Source organism: Empidonax traillii, unplaced genomic scaffold (assembly GCF_003031625.1).
Source record: "Empidonax traillii isolate 1590-97213 ecotype Southwest subspecies unplaced genomic scaffold, ASM303162v1 scaffold1219:size299213, whole genome shotgun sequence".
Classification (NCBI taxonomy): Eukaryota; Metazoa; Chordata; class Aves; order Passeriformes; family Tyrannidae; genus Empidonax; species Empidonax traillii.
Genome location: NW_020956412.1, coordinates 31,216 through 50,714, shown reverse-complemented (window position 1 = coordinate 50,714; position 19,499 = coordinate 31,216). Strand labels below are relative to the sequence as shown.

Sequence of the window (19,499 nt, the reverse complement as noted above, 5' to 3'; positions counted from 1 at the left end):
CACAAAATAAAGCTGTTCTCAGTTTGGCTGAGCTGAGTTAGATCAGAAGAAGCTTATGTACAGGACAAGTTATTTTAGGTGTTAACTGGGAAGTTGGCAGCAAGAAAGATTGTCTACCTGTCGTATTAAAATAGGCATGAGAAGAACTATTTTTTGTAATGGCTTCTTTTTTGATAGTGGCTGTTTTTCAGTCTTTGGGCATTACTTTGGCATATGGATGAACAGCATATTCTGAATGAATAGTCCCAATATCTATAAGGTGGGATAAGGCCATGGGCTGCCCTTACCACTCATCTTCCACTTGCCATAGGATGCAACCCTTTGGCTGTAACAGTTTCATATGAATAAAGTGATTTCACCACACCTAAAGATGCCCATTAGTTCTCAATGTGAACAGCTTGTCATCTGCTCCATCAGGAGTGACGGAGAGACAAGCAGGACCACGGCTCTTCTCTCTCACCAGGACTTGCCCTCAGCTCCAGACAGGAGCTGATGCACCAGGTCTATGAGGCTGTGCACGAAAGTCTGTCAGGAGAGGATGGAAACCCCATCCCCTGACTCATTTAAAACTCATCCACATGAAAGAGCTGCCAGCAGGGAAGAGCCCCAGGCTGGTGGGAGGAGGAGCAGCTGGGCCGCTTCATTTGCATGATTATTTATTTATTATTTATTCCCCACACAGCCCTTACCCATCGCTGGGTGCAGCCAGCTTGCTGCTTGTGCAGAAAGGATGTAGGAGCAACACAGGCTTCCCAGGTAAAAGTGGAGGTGATAGCTACAGGATCCCAGTTTGAAGCAAGGTTTTAACAGCTCTGGCACGTTCTTGACCTGAAAACGCTGGCCCAAAGTGCGTGTCCATGTTGAACCACCTGCACAACCAGCTGAGTCAAGGTTTATCGAGACATTCTTCTCCTGAGTGCAGAAGGGGTTGCAAATCTGTAAGGTTTAAGACATCTGTGGCCAGTGAATCCTCTGGACTAAAAATAATAAATAATACTGAAACTGTGCTACCTCCCTGTGGTCAGCCTCAGCTCTGGATCTCAGAGGATGCCCTGACTGACCATATCAAGCTCCCACACTCTCCACTCCTACCTTGTGAATACTGAGCATAATCCTTGGTAGCTGGTATATTTTTAAAGCGGAAAATGGTCTATTTTCTGTCCATGAAAGGGAATGAAAAGAGTTACGAGGCTGAAAGAGTCAAACATAGTGAAAAGTCTGCATTGGGAATGCATTCTTCCTCCTGCCTCGACATCAGAAGGCAGGGAGGTTGCAAGACGTTCTGCTTCCCTTTGTATTTGAAAAGATTTAGATCTGTATTATTTTTAAGAAAGAAAACAATACGTGACCCAAACCAGCACAGCCTTCATTCTAGTGAGGAAGCTGGTCTGTCCAGGAAAGGGCTTTCTTATCTCAGGATATAACTGAAATCAGGCCTCTGAGGCCGTCCACGCTCAGAGCGGCGATTTAGGCGTCTGCCGGGTAATACCCTTCTTGGTTTAAAATGTGGCGTTGGAATTAGATTTAATTCTGACTACACAGCTCAAGCATCGAGTGTTTTGAGGTTAAGGCGCGGCATTCCCGGCTTTAAAGTTCGCCTGAGAGTTATTGCTTGATGTTGTAAATGGACTTAAGGACCGTAGGAGACGGTTTTTCATTTCAGCCCTGATACAGTAAGCCACTTAAACACTTGCTTATGTCACACTGAAATAAAAGGGATTTATGGGCACGGCTATGTGCTTTGCTGAATCAGAGCATTTTTGCTGAGCGCTGTTTAGAGGAAGCATGAGAAATAACCTGTGCAGATGTCCCCGGGTGATGCCGGAGCCTGAGCAAGGCTGGAAAGCTCCGCGCAGAGGAAGTGAGGAGCTCCTCAGGCAGGCCAGGAATTCTTTTGTCAGCTCTCAAGACAAAACAGGGAAGTCACCAGGTCACTCAGCCTGTAGCTCGCCCTAATTTTTATCCCATCGCTCCCCTGTCGGCGTCCACACAATGGCTGGGTCGCGCCGTTTGTGGTGTGCTTCCGCTGGGGTGACACCGCGGCTGACACCGTCCCACCTCCTTTCTCGAGAAGGAGCCCTGCTTTCTAGTTACTGAAGAGGTTTTTGCCTCTCCTGGCAAATGAGTGTTTGCAGAAATGATTGCATCTCTTGAAGCGACCCCTCTCAAACACACATCCCTGTTAAGATCCCCCATGCGACGGGTGACGTCAAGCTTCTCCAAGGATGGCAGCACTACCTTCCTGCAGGATAGAAGAGGTTTTTAAGAGCTGTATCTGTAACCATGGTTTCAGCAATTTCATCTCCGTTCCCTAATCCATTGGTGAGGACATTAATTTTTCAAGGAGTGGGATAAAGAGGCAGGGAAAGCCAAAGGCCTCGCACGCGATGCATTCCTCTGGTCCTATCAAACACGTGTCAGAGATGTTGCATCATTGCCAGTGTATGTTTTCTGGCCTTTCAGTCCAGTGTATGTGTTTCACAGAGCCTCAAAGTACTTCTATAACAGGGAAACCCACGCTGCATTGGAAGGTGAAGTCTAGTTATACATCAGCTATCAGCTACTTCTCTTAGCATTGACATTAGCCACATTTACAACATATTTCCTCTGTCCTCCTAAGCTGCAAAACTCCATTTGGCACCGACATCTCTTGAAAGGTAATGCACAAAAGGATGCTCCTGTATCTTTGAATATGCAGTATCTTTGCTCTCTTACACAAGTACTACTTTAAGGTGGCAGATGCCTTAGAATATGGCCGAGATATCTTTTCCAGGGGAAAAAAACAACTGGCTTACAGCTAACTTCTCCTGCTCCAGAGCACCAAATAGCCTTTCTCACAAGAAGTAATAGCATGAACAAACTTGAATGCAGAAGTGTTGTCCCGTGGTTTCCTAAGTATTTTATCAGAAACATTGGTACTTCTTCATACTACATCCCTGGAAGTGTTCAAGGCCTGGTTGGATGGGGCTCTGAGCAACCTGATCTAGTGGGTGGCATCCCTACCTGTGGCATGGGAGTTGGAAGTAGATGATCTTTAAGGCCCCTCCCAAGCCAAACCATCCTACGATTCTATGATTCTGTACTGGCTTATTTCAGAAAGCTCAGCCCACGTCCTGTACTATGTCACTGACCTCGACAGACAGTACAAGCTATATAGCCCTCTGCTCTCTATGCCAGGAGTCTTGGGCCAAATTAAAATCACTTTTCTCCCTCCTAAAAAAATAATAACAACCCAGACTTTCCACCATTGATTTAGGAAAGACTCATGGAAATAAATAGTAGAAATGAAGACCATATTCAGAAACAACAGTTTCTCCTGACTGTCTCCCATTCTCAGAGGTTTGAGCCACTGAGGCTCAGGTGGAAGGCAGTCTGCCTGAATATGGCCCATTTTGGTGAAGGCAAAGGGAAAGAGCAGGGGAAGTGGGTGTGTGTGAGGGCTTTGGGCCTGGACTGCAGGATGGCACGAGCAGTGCTGCATACCATGGTGACGTGCTCACCAGCACAGGGCAGGGGTCAAGCCCCATGGCTGGACAGAGGGGCCAAACCTGCACCCTCTTCATCAGGGATTGTTCCCACTGAGTCACAACTAAAGGACTGGATTTAAGCACAGGAGAAGTGGCCAAGTCATCATCCCTGGAAGTGCTCAAAAAACAAGTAGGCATGTCACTTTGCTGGATGGTTGAGTTGCCATGGGGGTATTCGGTCATTGGTTGGACTTGATCTTGGAGGTCTTTTCCCACCTTGATGATTCTATGACTGCAAAAATGAGCAAGCCCCAAGGAGGGTGCCTGGCCAGTGCTGCTCCCCACGGAGCACAGAGTCAGCTGTGGCCATGTCCCCTCTACCAGGCGCCCATCAAGGGTCAATCTTGTAACTCAGCTCTTCACACACTATCCCACAGCCATCCTCATCCCAATAACCGTCGCTAGTATTTATTAGGTGTTGATGCAGACTAGTGACTGGAAGGATGCCCTGCAAACATATGGCATAAAAAGAAAGACAGCCCATTCCTCCAGGGTCTTGAAGTGTGAGTGTAGGACAGGAGATGGCAGATGGTGGCAGACACATGAAGAGGCAGTGCTGGTCAGTGCAACAGGCAGCTGCTTGCCAGAGTGGCCCCGATTCAGCAAAGTGAAGTGCTGCCACATGCAAAAAGCTGTGCAGACATCAAAACCACACTGCTTTTCCTCCCTCCCTCTCCTCTACAAGCACAGGAGTTGCCAGGATGAGAAGGCAGTAAGAAGAAGTGGTCAAGTGGGAGCAGGATGTTTAATGTAATAGTTTACTGTAATCAGCGGGCTGTCATCTCTCCCTATCGCCTTTCAGCGGGTCTGTCCAAACAGTGGGCAGAGTGACACAGATTTTTGTGGATTCGGCACAGTAATTGCCTCCCTTACAGGCAGTGAGCATTTAGGAAAGGTTCTGCCTCCAATTATAATTTCTGATTTGAGTCAAGGAAGAACACTCCGTATTCCTCTTTATTCCTTCAGTCACCGGCTAATGAAACGTGCCACAGATATTTATAGAACTGCCATTGTAAACAGAATTTGCATTTGGTGCCTTTGAGTTATTTAGTGTGACGGCGCATTCACCAGGAGGATTTTTTCGCTTTGAAAGGGAAAGGTTCCCTTTGGAGCCGTTTCCTCCCCTCGCCTTTGCTGTTTGTGTTGGGTGGAGCAGCTCTGTGGGCAGTTGTGATAATTTAGTGACAAAGCGACGGGCGCGCAGGGATGAGCTGAGCACGGGGAAGGTTTTTGGGCTGTGTCACAGACAGTTTACAGGATTCTCCAAGAAAATGTTTGAGTTACAGAGAAGATGAATAGAGAGGAGACCAGTCATCGGAGAAGTTCATGGCACAAAGCAAAACAACTGCCAGCCTGCCTTCCCTAGGAAGCCCGTTGTGTAAATATTTGGGTAGGAGGCTCCAAAGGAGATTTAAAGTCTTGTGATAAAGGTAACTAAGACGTCCTTTCCTTGAGAAAAACAACTGTGCTTCAAAAGATCCCATGAGAAACCACAAGACAGATTTCCTTTCTGTAACGTCTCTATACTAGGGTGAACAAACATGTATGTCAGGGCTTGTTGTCACTGATGGATCTTAAAACGTTTTGCAAAGGTCAGGATCAGTTTTCCCGTCCTCAGGGTGCAGAACCCGAGGAGCAGAGAAAGAACGCGTGCCCTGTGTATGGTCAGCCCTCCTGCACACCAATCCAGCACCTCAGCTGCACAAACACATTGCTTCAGATCTTCACATGCCTTACAAGCAGTATCTGTGTTTGGGTATTGAAGATATATTATCCATAGTCTTTACACATTCATGTATAGAAATGATAGAGCTTTTTAAAAGCACTTGTACTCAGTTCTTCAAGCGCTCTGGGGTCATGCTGCACGTGCAGGCATTAAAAGAAGTGGCAGATTTTTAAAAAAAAAAAAAAAAAGAAAAAGTGACTTACTGAGCTGTTTTAGAAAAAAAAAAATATGTGTTCTGTATTTTGGTGCATAATTTCCATCTGAGTTTGTGCTAAGTCTGGCCCATGAGATGCATGTGGCCCATATTCACACCCAACGTGTGCAGCTCCCTGCCATATGGATGAACTGTTAGCACACAGGAGTGTGTAACACAGTTCCACCTCTTCATATGTCTTGGGAAGCATTGGAAATCTGAGGGATTGATGTGGATACAGCATCGTGGCAGAGCTGTAGCTGAGCACGCAGCAGGCATAACCATGGAGCTCACCTAGGAATCCCATCACCTCACTTGAAAGGTTCTCTGTACTTTGAGCATCAAGGGCATATTGACTTTTAGGTTGAATTAGACATTTGACTTATTTCTTTCTGGAGGTAGGAAGGAGGCTCTTTCCCCCCAGAAGGAAAGTGGAGGACTGTGTTGATACAGGGAATCTCACTGAGCTCACAGTGAAACCCAGGACTTGATTGGGAATGAACTCCCCTGCTTCCCTGCCACATCAGGTATCCATCTCTTCTGTCAACAACTCTGCTCAACCATTGCTTCTTGTCCCTTTACTGGGAGATTGCTTTTCCAAGGTGAAGGGAAAGCCGTGCCTCTACACCTCAGATCTCTCAGTTCTCCCCTTCCTTCTCTGGGTAAGAGTCATGGAAAAGGAGCAGCTCAATTCACTCCTGTAGTCTTCCCTCACTGAAATTCTGGTGCTGCTCAGCTCATCTTAGTGACGTCCTGCTCCCTTTTATAGGGCTTTGGTGTTGATTTTCTTTCTCTAATTGCACAGGGAAGCAGAAGGGTTGCCCTGAGTTCTTGTCCAAGAGCCGGCCACAGCCTCATCCATGGCAGTGCAGCAGATAGCACAGAGCAGCCGATTTGCACAGCGTCAGAAGCAGCATCTCTCACCCAGACAGACTGTGCTAAATCAGTTCCTCCTCACTGTGCTTTGAAATGTTCCTGTTTCTTGCTCTGACAAACTAGCAGAGTTTGTATTGATCTGGCAATGCAAAAAAGCACATAATGTGGGCTTCAGACACCTGGTGGAATAATAAAGCAGAAAGGAGGGAGAGCAGGACCATCATATTTTAGCTTATATTAAATAGGAAGCCTGTCTCTGCCTTCTTTTATTTTTCTCTTGGAAAGCACTATTTGTTTCCAAGGGAAATGAAAAGCCCCATGGCTGGGCATCCTGTCTGCAGAGGGAAATGCTGCAGCAGATCTCCAGCCTGTGGTCCTGCTGAGCTTCAAGGGATGTTCATGAAATGCCATGCAATTAGTTAACCGTCATGTGCTGCATTTGAGAGCTTTGCTTTATTCAGGTATTTATTTATGTTACCAGCTGTTTGCATTTGGGATTTCTTTAAGCAGTGAAAGCGCTAAGGGGTTGTGAAACTCTGGGTTGGAAAAGCATGGAGAGCTAAAGAAGCTTCTCAAGGAAAGTAAGTGCTTTGCTGAAACAGTAAAGCACAAAGTCATACATCTCAAAAAATTTTCCCTCTTTCACCTTCTTTTATTCTTATTTTGACTCTGCTATAACTGATGGAGTGTAACACACAAAAGCTGGACTGTGTTCCCATCCCTGCCATTGCCATGATAAACTCACTGCTTTATCTCTTGCCTTGGGTAAACTCATATTAAAACTGGAATATCTATGCACAGTCCCCATCCTGAGGATGCAGTGGATATGTGATAGTAAGAGGACGAGGGACATATCAAAGCAGAGCTCAGGCACTCAAGAGTTTTATCTGCTGGAGAAGCCCACCAAAGGAAGCTTGCGGTTCTCTGCACCCAAGTGAACATGACCCACCCAACTCTTGTTCTGAGCAGGAGAAACCTTTGCAAAGCCCTTCTGTGAGTCTCTGGCGTAGCTTCAGAACTGAGCTGAAAGCTGTTTAATAGCAAAAAAACTCACTCACCAAGCAGTACACCTTAGGAGAAGCCATATTTTGCATAACATTGCTTACCAGAGGAAACTCTCCTAAGACAATTTACTGCCACGGCAGTAACTGGCTGACATTTATGAGAATCCTTGTTTTACAAGGCTTTCCTTTGGCTGCAAAGCCAGGGCTCCAGTCATGCTCACGGAAAAAGAGAAGGAAAGCAATGTCATTTAGCGTGCAGGATACTCAAGAGGTGTGCTGATGTGAATAACAAAAGGGGGTAAAATCGTCATGCATTGCACGGGGTTGTGCATTCCAGGATTGTAGATTTGAGGTGAGTTGGAGGGAAAAGCTCATTTTGACCGAAGTTTTCTCATAGTAAACTCTGTGTCTTGCATGGTCTGCTTGAGGCTCAATAGAGTTGTTGGAACACTTGAATTCTTGCTTTGTGGAAGAGGCTGGGGCCAGGGTAAGACTCGCTCCAATCTGGCCCCAGGAAAAGGGTAGATGATTGTAAGACAGAGCTGGCAAGAGGGAGGACAGGAGCACACAGAAGAGCCTGATGGGCTCCTGTACTGAGCAGGGTGAGGGTGATGCTGCAGATCCCATGGCAATGGCCATGCACTGCCTGTGCTCTTGAACTGGCAGTCGGTGGTGGAGCATCCATCGCTGCCTCTCGGATGCCAGCACATCCAGCCCCATCAAGCCACAGGAGCGGGTGATTTTTAACCTGCAGAGCTGAAGCAGAAAGCTGAGCTGTCCTCAGTTAACCCCCCAAGCCCACATCTCCCCGCTCGCTGGAAGGTGGCTTTGCATCAGGGGCTCAGCTCATCTGGCACTGGTGGGAAGAGGTGATGGATAAGGGCAGGAATGCCCAGGACACTGGGGCACTCATGTCCCCAGCAGCCTGCAGGCCCCTTGCCAGGCTCCTGTGGACCCTCAGCTCCCTTCTGGTGATGCTTTCAGACTCTGTGTGGCAAACAATATCATTAAACTGATCTGAGGATCCGCGCAAAGCACAGGAAGGTGCCTTGGCTGGAGGGTCCCTGGGGCACTAAACAGAGCTGTGGGGCCGCACTGGGTCTGTGTTGCCGTGGGTCCAGGTGTGTGTGGGTGTCGTGGGGTGAGCCCACACCAGGGGGGCTGCCTGTGCTGCCTAAGTCATGCTGAGGAAGGGATTTACAGAAGCCAAAGAGGCTTAAAGCGGTCCATATCCCATTAACAGATAGTGGGATTGTGCTTGTTCCTGTGCCTCAGGGGCTTTGTTGGACTGAGCCGGGTTCTGTAACTCTGCAAAGCAAAGTTGCTCCCTGATTAGAGTGCTCTGTGCAAGAGGAGAGCTGGGAAAGGGCTTGGTGCACTGTAGAGGAGTTCCCTCAGACCACAGGTTGTGTATTTCTAAGGACCTCATTCTATGGACCTCAGAAATTTCATATAAGGCTTTCATATATAAAATAACAGTTTTCCTGATATTATTTGTTGACAGTAGTAATAAACTGTACTGGCATGGAAGCACCTTTAGACCAGTATAATGATATCACAAGTGGCTCCTGTGGTACATCTTAAATAGGACACCCCAAGTAGGACAAGCCCATTCTGGGATTCAGGACCAAACAAGCAGCTGATGCCATTCCAGGAAGCACCAGGGAGGACTTTGCTTATTCCACACTACCTGTGGGATGGCTGGATCACTGCCAGTGAGGGGTTTGGGAAAACTTGTCTGGATGCCTCCTCCACCAGCCAAGCTGCCTGCAGAGCTGGAGGCTGCAGTATGAAATGTCAGGGGCCCTGCAAACCATCCCCTGGCCCCGCTGTACACACTGGAACAACCTCCTCCCGGCAGCTGCATCCGAGCAGGCGTCAACCCTGCTCCATGACAGCTACCAGGGTGGCTTTTCTTCTTCTCCTTCCAGCCTTTTCTTTCCCCTGGTGCCAAAAGAAGGGAGATTAATTTAAAAAAAAAAAAAAAAACAAAACAAAACAAAAAAAAAACACACACACACAAAAAACACACACACAAAAAACAACAACAACAACAAAAAAAAAACACAAACCGAAAGCACTGCAGCGAGTGAAAGCCCCCAGCTTGCGCCGGGGAAGCGGCCCGTGCCGAGCTGGAATGCCGAGCGCCCTGACACACGTGCCTCTTCTCTCTTGCAGATGACGGAGGGTCGCAGATGCCAAGTGCACCTCCTTGACGACAGGAAGCTGGAGCTCCTCGTTCAGGTAGTAACTGCACGTTTCGCCATGTGATAGTTTGCTACAGCTGCGGGTTTTCGCTGGGGTGGGGAGAGAAAAGGGTTTTCAGCTGGTTTTCTCAGCAGCTTCACACTGTGATTGCCTGCAGAGCTCAGGGAAGCTCCATTAGTGCTGTCTGAGAAGGATCTGCAAAGACGTATCTGTGGGAAGGACTAATGCAGGACATGGTTTGCTTTATTCTGTGCCAAAACCGTCCTAGTCCCTGCCAGTGAGACAGAAAAGCAGCTCTGGTCATTTTTGACACTGTTCCTGTATCACTTTGCAATTTTTTGAGGGACTGCTTAGCTTTGAGAAGTTTAGTGCATCAGGCAGGCATTGCTTGTGCGGAATGTAAATCGTGTCAAACACAAATATGCATTAAAATAAGTTAGTGCTCCATCTGCCTTATTTTTTACACTTGAAAAAAAAAAATTAGAAACAATGAGAGTCCAGTGGTGGTGGCTGTGTAAGGATGGGCTGATGGAAGCTGTAGTATCCTGTACTTTCCTGACAATTTTGGCCCCTGCCTCAGAGATCTGCAGTGGGTTAATAACAAGAATTAGAAGAATGTCTTTCCTTTTCCAAAGGCTTCGGGCCAGCCACAGGCAGCCCAAGCAGCAGGAAATGAAACTTCCTATAGCACCCAAATACCCCAGCTGCAGCTGATAAGCTGGGAGGGGGGGGCGGGATCCCTACCCAGCACTGGCAAACCTGAATGGGGATGGCTGATGGGGACTTGAATAGACGGAAGCACATTCAGCCTCGCTTTCTGGAAAGTTACTTAAAAATACCATTGCAAAAATGTTAATGGGTAATGGTTTTTAAGTACATAGTCATCAAGGAGGTGAAATCCCTCAGCTCCCCGTGACATTTAGTGTTTTCAGAGAGTGCCTGGATAACCATAAGCCAGGCCAGAACTGGAATGAGAGCAGCTAAATCAGGATGACTAATTAAAACAAAACACCATGCCAATAATCTCTGCAAGGTGAGCACCCCTGCACTGGGCTGCACCGGGTTGGCTGAAGCTTTGCAGCTGCCTGGGGGGGAAGTTCAGTCACCTTCATCACAAGGGCACAGCACTTGGCTTCCCGTTTCATCTAAATGCCTTTTCTAATTTTTCTTAGTTCAATTAAAAATGAATGGGCTATTGGAGAATAGCTCTGCTAAAGCACTGCTCACTATATTAATAATCACAGCTTAAAAGATACTGCAGGAAATCTATGTGAGCTGCCCTGGCCAACCTGATTATTTGGGGTTTTATCAAGGACACTAAAAAACCACAGGAAGATGACTTCCAAGGAGGCTGGTTTGGGAAGCTCTGTGTCCACTTCCAAGTGAGCAGAAATGATATCGCATGATATTATGTTTTTTCAAGTGTTTGATCACGCCTTCAATGGGAATTCCTTGTAATCAATATAGGAAGTGAATTGCTTTGTAAATCACACTAATTAGTTTGCAAGTGACCCATGGCTGAATTTTATTTGTACAATAAATTGTTTTGCTGTTTTCAAGTAGTGTACGAATGGGGAAAGCCAAGGAGGGGTGATGATGAAAAATTCATGCCCAGAGAAAGCAGTAACCTCTGTTCCATGCAGGTTGACCCAGATCTCTGAGTACCATCATGCCCCCATGTGTACAGGATTGCCCACTGAGGTATCTCAGATGCTTTTCTGGCTTAATGAGGGTTTTCAATGCTCTTAGGTAGCTTTTACTCAGGGCAAAATCACTTCTGCATAGAGCAGATGAAGAGAAAGTGGGTGTTTGGACTCAAGTATGTCTCTTGTATTAATACTCTTTGCAGACATGGGCACATTATTTTGGTTTGCCCGCCTTAAAAGGTAAAGACACCAGCATTGGGGTGGTCCTAGAGCTGGTCCACTGGGCCAGGAACAGGCTGATTTTACCCAGATGAGCAGCTCTTTGCCCCAGGGGATCCTCAATCAACTGGGCTCCCTGCAGGAGCAACGTGCACTTTGCTAGGGGAAATCTCACCAACTAACCTGGACTAGTCGTAACTCATCATGAGATTTCAGATAAAAGTTGTTTTGTAAGTTCTGAGCACCGTATTTTCGTTGTTATTACCTTATCTTGTAGCTGAACTGAACAAGAAGCTGTAAATAAAATGTTCATCCAAGCCCAAGCTTCTGGCTGTCACTTCAAAGCTGTATTTTTCTGTGGCTGTCTTGTTACGGGCTGGTTTGCTGGTTTTTTTGCCATGAAAGAGGTTCCTCCATAGCTTTGTTGGGCCTTAACATCTAGACCTTCATTGGCTTGAATTATTTAGGAGTCAGGTACTTAAATTCTCGTGTGAAATTTCCTGCTTCCCACCACCTCAACCTTTCTCGGAAGCTTTTCCATAGCTAATTTCACACTCTTATGGCAAGTTTAGGGGATACTGCTGGGAATCACTAAAACTGATTTCTTTGCCATGGGTGAGATCTAAATAGCAGACTCATGTGGGCCTGGCTTTACACTGCTCTGCAGTGTTTGTGTGTGTAATATCAGGTGCTCTGCTTAGAGAAGTGTTCAGGGATCCTGTTCCTGTGTTTTCATAGAATGGTTTGGGTTGGGAGGGATCTTAAAAGCCATCTAGTTCCAACTCCACTGCCATGGGCAGGGATACCTTCCACTCAAATCGATTGTTCAGAGCTCCATCCTACCTTGCCTCAAATATGGGGCATCCACAACTTCTCCTGGCAACCTGTTCCTGTGCCTCACTACCCTCTGAATAAAGAATTTATTCCTAACATATCATCTAAATCTCTCCTTTTCTAGTTTCACACCATTCTTCCTTGTCCCATTGCTGTCTACCCTTGCAAAAAGTCATTCTCCCTCTTATTAAAAGACCCCTTTAACTCCTGGAAGGTTGCAGTGGGGTCTCCCCAGAGCCTTCTCTTCTCCAGACTGAACAAGTCCAACTCTCTCCACCTGTATCCATAGGAGAGGTGCTCCAGCTCTCTATGGTCCTCCCTTTTGATGTTGAAAAACCAGCAGAAGAAGCTTGGTCTGATCAAAGGAGAGACCTGGGTACAGCTCCCTCGAACAGATGCAGGAGGACTCCTGGAGCATCTTGAAGCAGCTTCGGCCAGTGACTCTGGGGAGCTGAAATTATTTCCTCTCCTGCCTCGAGTGCTGCTAGGCAAAACCAGATGCATCTGGGAACGATCAGGTTGTTTGCAAAGAGCAGTGTATTAAGCAAATGTCCTCCCTTTTTGTCTGTGAATTAGCCACGATCAGACTCGGGGTTTATGAACACGTTGTCTGAAACATATCAATTGGCGGGTAACGAGGACCATGCCACGGGCTGCAGGAGGATGGAGGCTGGTAATGGTGCTCCTGCAGCTGCTCTCAGGACTCAGCAGTGGCTCAGTGCGACAGCTCTGCCAGGCCAGATTTAAACATTTCTATACCACAGGTTCTCTCCCAAAACTACAAAGACACCTCTGATAGGCCACACAGCAATTGCCAGTGGGACCCCCCCCCTCCCACTGGCATATATGTCTTATTTGCATTACCAAAGCCCAAAAGTGAGATTTTGGCTCAGAGGCAGCATTTATAACCCCGTCTCTGAATGCTGGCTTGCTTCGGTGTTGGCATGTAACACAAGGGCTTGGGGTTACCACCATCAGGAAAGCAATCCTGGGTTTAGTCAATCAAGGGGTTTTGACTGCAGTCTTTTCCTCCCAAGTTGAGTGGCTGCAGAGTGGTGCAGCAGCAGCAGCTAAGGAAAAGCAGAAACAGAGGCTTTGAGGATAAAAGAAAACCCTCCCTAATGTGTTTTGTCAGATAAATGCTGAAATTTAGAAGGGCTAATCATAAACGGAGACGGAGGAGGATCATATGGAAATCTCTTCCTGAGGGTCTGAAACTCAAAGCCTGTTTGACTTGGGATTAGGCAGAAGAGTTGCATTTGGTGTGTGTTTCATTCGATAAATGCCTGTTGATGATCTGGGGTTTGTGGCAACTTTACACAGCCTTTTTTTTTTTTTTTGACAATTTTTTCTTTCTGAGCAGGAGCAGAGTGTGGCTCCTTGGATCTTACAATCTGGGTTTTTTTTCCTCTTTCTGTTTGATGCATGTTTAGTTTCTAACACAGGGGCGCTTTTTTTAAAGTGTTTGGCTTTATCCAGCTAATCCTTTCCAGTGAGCGAGTCCCTTTTCTTCCTTCTGGAAAATGGGTTTCCTCCGTTCCCCACTCGCAGCCTCCCTATCTGTTATATTATTTCCCAGTGACCGTGTGTATCATTTGTCTGCTGCACATGAAAGGTTTGTGTTGCTTTATTTAAAGACTTTTGCGTAATTGGCAATTCGTTCCTTTTCATGTGGGTTTTATAAACATGGCTTTTTTTCTGGGATGGCTGAATCAGGCAGCCTGCCTTGATCCCGGCTCCTGTGCCGGCTGCCGGTGCCCCTTATCTGACAGCAGCCCCGGCAACTGTCATCCAAAAGTGTTAAGCCTCCTAATTCTTTCTCTCTGGAGGAGTTATTGCAGAAATTGAGCTCATTTGAGGCTCGTAGCAGAGCCATCTGTGGGGTCTGGAGGCTCTGAAATTTGATGGTAGGAAATAACTGGGCAATTTGTTTCTAACCTTCTCCCCAAGAAGCACTGAGCCCGATTTGAAAGAGCCAGGGAGAGACGGAGAAGTCAGCACAACCCATAGGTATTTTGGTAATTAACCCACCTATATGTCCATGTTGACACTCTCTGAGTAACTCTTCTTGCAGCATTTCCATCTCCCAGCTGTGATGCAAGTCCATCCACAGGCACGTTAACAGTGATATACCCACGGTCAAAATCAATGGGATGCACAGAACATCCCTTTCTGACCTTTTTGCCTTGTGCATAACCAACTGCTTTGAGAGGGCCAGGAGTCTTTCAGGAGCCCAGGATTTGCTTCCAGTGTGCCTGCCATGCTTCAGCATCTCATCCCCAGGAACTGCCTCCAAGCCAGACTGGGAGACGCTGGAGCTGCAAGCCAGCACTGGACTGGCGAAATGCCTCGTGGGCAGCTGACTCAGTGCCACGTGGATGGCTGTCACCAGCGTGGCTGTCCCAGTGGGGATGCTCAGTTCAGAGCACAGCGGTGTCCCTTGCTCCACTGGGCTCAGCCTCACTGGCAGTAGGCTGAGGCACGCTGCCCTGGGGAAGCAATGGCATCTTTTGAGAGCAATAACTCCACTAATAATGGTTAGAGGGAGAAATAAAATGTTCCACTCTCCTCCCAAGAATCCATTAGAGTTTTTGTAATATCTTCAGTACTGCTCGTGATCAGAAAATTGTAGTCAGTGGGGTTTTACCTGTGTTTTCTTGCTGCCTCACTTCTGCCAATCAGCAGGGTGGTTACCTGGGCTGGCACAGGTAAAAACAGCAAAGGCTCCCCTTTAGGTGGTACTGAGGATGGCACCTGCCTGCCATCAGGAGAAAATGTCTGACTTTGGATACAGGTTTTGCATGAGGACCACAGCAATATATCCCATCCTCAGAGTGGCATAAACAAGCCTCAAGGACAGCCTCAGTCTCCCCTGGGAAACAGCGAAAATTGCAGAACGGGGTCCAGCCCCGCTCCCCTGCCAAAACTGGGGATCCTTTTGAAAACATCAGCTCCAGGGCTGATGCAGAAATGCAGCCGTGCGGCCCTGACCGTAAATGGAGATATTTGGGTGCCAGTAGCTGTCCTTGCCATGCGGGAGAGACAGCTCAGTTCCCTGCAGAGCTCGCAGGCTCTGCTCCAAAGGCGTTTTTAACCATCACTGTGGAAGTCACGACAGCCAGCGCTGGGCTGGGAGTGAGGAGGCAGGAGCGAGGAAGGGGGTGAGTACTGCCCTACCAGCCCCACTGCCCTCCCCTACACACCTACAGGAGCTGCATGGTGAATATATTGCTGGGGTTGCCCATAGGGCATGTTCTGTAGGGCATGGAGAGCTGGGGTGGGCTCCTGCTGATGCCCTCAGTGAGCGTACAAGGAATGATCCCTGCATCCCCTCTTCCCGCCCACCCTCTCCAGACCTGGAGTGAAGCAGCTGAAAAATGTCCCTTCCACTTAATACAAGGGCTCAGCATTGATTCGGCTACTGTCTTCTGAGGGGATTTGGAGGTTGTGGGTTGGTGTGTTGCTTCTCTCCAAAAAAAAAAAGTGTGTTTTCTGTAGGGCAGACAAATAACTGGAGACCAGGCTGAACTCAAGTGGAGTTTTCTACTAGGAATCTGGCAGGATCCAGTCCCTTGCATTGGGAAAATGTGCAAACACTGGATTTGGATCATAATTTAAAATGGGTTCAAGTTGAAGGGGTGCTCAGATCTGGCTTCTGGAAAGGAATTTTTCTCAAACTGCAATGTTAGGACTCAGGTTTCTTCCAGAAACAAATCCTGATTTACTATAGCAAGAGCAAGACTGTAGTCCAACTCATCAGTGTTTGCAAAATTGCAGAGGAGATGTTTTAAAATCTTTGCCATTAAAAACTATTGAGGTCCAAAGCTTTTAATCAACTCAGAAACCATAGAAAGAGCCTGTCAAGCAGTGTATGAGGTGGGATTTATGTCACTGGGACAAACTACACAACTGTCTTTTCACAGCCTGTGGCTCATGGAAGGTGAACAGTGTGAAGCCACCTCTCTCCAGCAGGAAAGACCTATCCTGGCCTTTTACTGCCTCCCAGGTCCCTATTTGAGACTTTTGATCATTTTGAGCATGGCTGCAAATGCTGCAAATTTATGGCAGGGCTTGGTCACCACAGAATGGGGAGGGATGGAGGAGACATTGCGCTGCCAAAAGGGAGGTGGGAGCCCAGACTGGCAATTCATGTCTGTACTCTCTCTGAGCAACCAGTGAACTATGAGTTAAGAGCTTTTTGGATGAAAAGTTGTCTCTTTACCCCCCAAAAATATGTTTAGTATTGTTCTAAGAAGAATGCAGTGCTGGGAGCATAATGCTGGGAGTGTTGCTGGCTTTCCCAGTCAGCACACCTCCAGAAGACACAGTTGCTGTTAAATTGTTGTGCAATGCTGTCTTTGACCAGATAAATGGATAAATGAAAAATGGGCCAGGAGAGCCAGGTCTGCTCCCAAACCCATCCTTTCAGCCTGCAAGGTGTGCCTCTGTTGAGCTGCTCTGCAAAGCCTCTCTAATTCCCTCAAAAAGCATCCAACACCACCATCCATGGCCTACAGAGCTTCTGGTGTCAGAATAGAGATCTGTTGCCTTGGGGTCTCAGTTCTCAGCTTAGGCTCCAGTGAACATAGAAGTTCACAGAAGTCAAGCCTGGAAGGGAGAGCGTTTGCTGAGAAATGGAAATGGAAGAGCACAGGGGCAGAAGAGAAAGAAATTTGATGTGCAGAGGTGGGGAGTGAACAATACATCTCAAGAGCCAGAGTGATCTCAGGCAGGGTGAAGGTGGCAAAGAAGGTCATCTCAAGGGCATCTTGATTATGGGGGCAAAACTGAAGAGATTTGGGACAGGAGGCAGAATGAGCATCTCAGAGCAAAATCCTGAGCCAGGCTCAGAAATTAGGGGTGAGGAGCCTCTGCTGTGCACGGTGGCTTGGCTCCATTAAGGACAACACAGGTGCTGGTACAAGCTCAGCAATTCCCAGGTGTGCTGGGTGTTCCAGGCTCCCCTGAGCCCACTGTGGGTGAGAATGGACACAGCCCCTGTGCTACAGACAGCACTCAAGGGATGTTGCTGCTGGAGGAGAACATGCCAGCAAGGAGAACAGGCAGAGCAAGCTGTCAGGTCGTGCTCATCGGTGAGGTTCATGGGGAGCGGGATTTGAAGAGGTCAAGTAGGGTGCACAGCTCCAGGCAGGGATCAGCAGCAAGCCAAATGGACAGGGAGCACCGAGAGCCTCCAAGAGGATCTGCCATGCAGCGAAGGTCAATCTGGTCAAGCAGCTCTAGAGAAAGAAAAGCTGTGTCTCGGAAAGGCAAGACTGGAAATTAATGAAACCCAGCAGGGATAGCTCAGCCCATCCAGGTTTGTTCCTCAGCTTAGGCATGGGAGGAGCACCAGCAGAAGCTGGGACAGGTGGAAGCAGGGGGCAATAGCTGCTGGGAGCAAAGTGTTCCCTGAAATGAGTTGGGTCAGGGCTGACCTTGCCTATAGCAGAGGTACTTGTGTGTCTTGAGGAGGGTAACTGGAGAGGAGGAGGCTTTCCTGGCACAGCAATGCTGCATATTCCCCTCCTTCTGAGCTGCCTGATGGTTTCTGAACAGAGCTGAGAGCTGTTTTCCCCTTTCTGTGCCCTAAGACCCCTGTAAATGAACCCTGCACGTCCATCAGGTGCTGCATTAGGAGCCTCAGGGAACAGACTCCACAGAAAAGTACTTACAGCCTCATAAGGAAATAAACTGGGAATGGCAATCATTGTCCTCCACGGAGTGAAATGAGGGTGTGATTTCCAAGAGCCTGCGTAATCAATATCCCTATTATCAGTCTTCCAGAATAAATTGCATTTAAACTAATACAGGCTGGGGAGCTATCCATGAGCTGTCAGGAGAGAGATAAGCTGAAGACACATGTTTATTCATACTGCATATGCTGAGAGCTGGATATTCTTTATAGCTGGCTAAATGGGGGTGAAGATATTCAGTAATTTTTTTTCAGTTCTTCTGCTGAAATTTGTCAAATGCCCTTAATTTTGAGCGCACCTGGAGCTTTTCAGACTTACTGGGGCGGGGCTGGTGACAATCCCAGTAAAACATCTGGTGAAGGGAGAAAACTCTTTCCTTTCCAGTGAGATAAATCCTAAAGTTTTGTAGAGAATCAGCAATTTAAAATGTCCTGATGACCTCCCACCACATACACATGGAATGGCACATACAGCATCTAATGGGTCCATTACAGAGAAAACGTCTCACTCACAATTACTTGGGAGGAATTCAAAAATTCACTATTGTTTCTGCCCAGCTCAGCTGCTCCGTGGCTTCAGTGGAGCTTTTGTTTGTGCCTGGACCAACCTGCCAGTGTCCAGCAGTGGCTGTGAAATATGTCATTGTATCCCATGAGATGCTGCTCCAGACATGGACAGTTCAATGTCCCCCTGCCTTGTGTCCCTTTCCCTGGGGCAACTGCAGGATCTGCTCAGCTGTGAGCTCAAGAGTGGGAATAAATCAGGTTTAGCAGTAGGACAATGAAGCTGAAATGCACAGAGCTCTTTCTGCTCTCCACTGCTGCTCCTTTGTGGTGGACTGACCCTCGTGTTGGTGCCAAATCCCATCCCTCACCTCCAGCCCTGGTTTGCCTAATGTGTTCCATGGCAGGCAGTGGTGAGATTCATCTCATTTCATTTAAGGCATGTACAGCCTGGGTGTCTGTGCCTAACCCACACTTTTAGAGGTGGTAGTGGGAGGAGGGCACTTGTAGGGCACAGCTGAGCTCATCCTAAAATAAGTCATGCCCCTTTCTCTCCTCAGCTGCAAAAGCAATCAGCTATCACATAGGTATTCATGCTGTGGGTGGCTCTATGTGGTCAGATCAGTTCCATTTTGGCTCACACTCCTCTTTTTACCTTGTCCTGGCTGGACAAGAAACCCAAATAGTAAATTCAGGTGAGAAAGTGCTAAAAGTGCCACAGGATAGAAGCTGCCTCCTGGAAGGAATTGGAAATAGAAAATTTTTTTTTTTTTTTACAGCATGGTCTGAGTGAGCAATTTTGAAAAATAATAACGTGTGTACCAGATGACTCGAGGAGATATTGAGCAGTCCAGAGGAGTGTGGCTCAGAAGAAATGATGAGCGAGGTAGCATAGCAGATTTGCTTTCACACGAAGGTAAAAAATGTGCATTTCCAATGGGAGTTCAGGATGGAACATTTCCCCTTATTGCTGCCATCAGACTGTGCAGTACAAATACGAGGTTGATAGTGAACGAGTGATGCCAGGCTTGATTGTCTAAGCTGCGTTGCTCAGCTTAGAGAAAATT

The 19,499-nt window shown here is 47.4% G+C and overlaps 1 protein-coding gene across 1 annotated transcript in view; it reads left to right on the top strand.

Annotated features, from left to right (window-relative positions):
* LOC114069247 (FERM domain-containing protein 4B-like) overlaps positions 1-19,499 on the top strand; it is a gene marked incomplete at its 3' end in the record, with an annotated part of 89,590 nt that overhangs the window by 41,710 nt on the left and 28,381 nt on the right. The window contains exon 2 of the mRNA XM_027905902.1: positions 9,505-9,570. Coding sequence (XP_027761703.1) covers positions 9,505-9,570 — 66 coding nt within the window. The remainder of the gene's footprint in view (positions 1-9,504; positions 9,571-19,499) is intronic.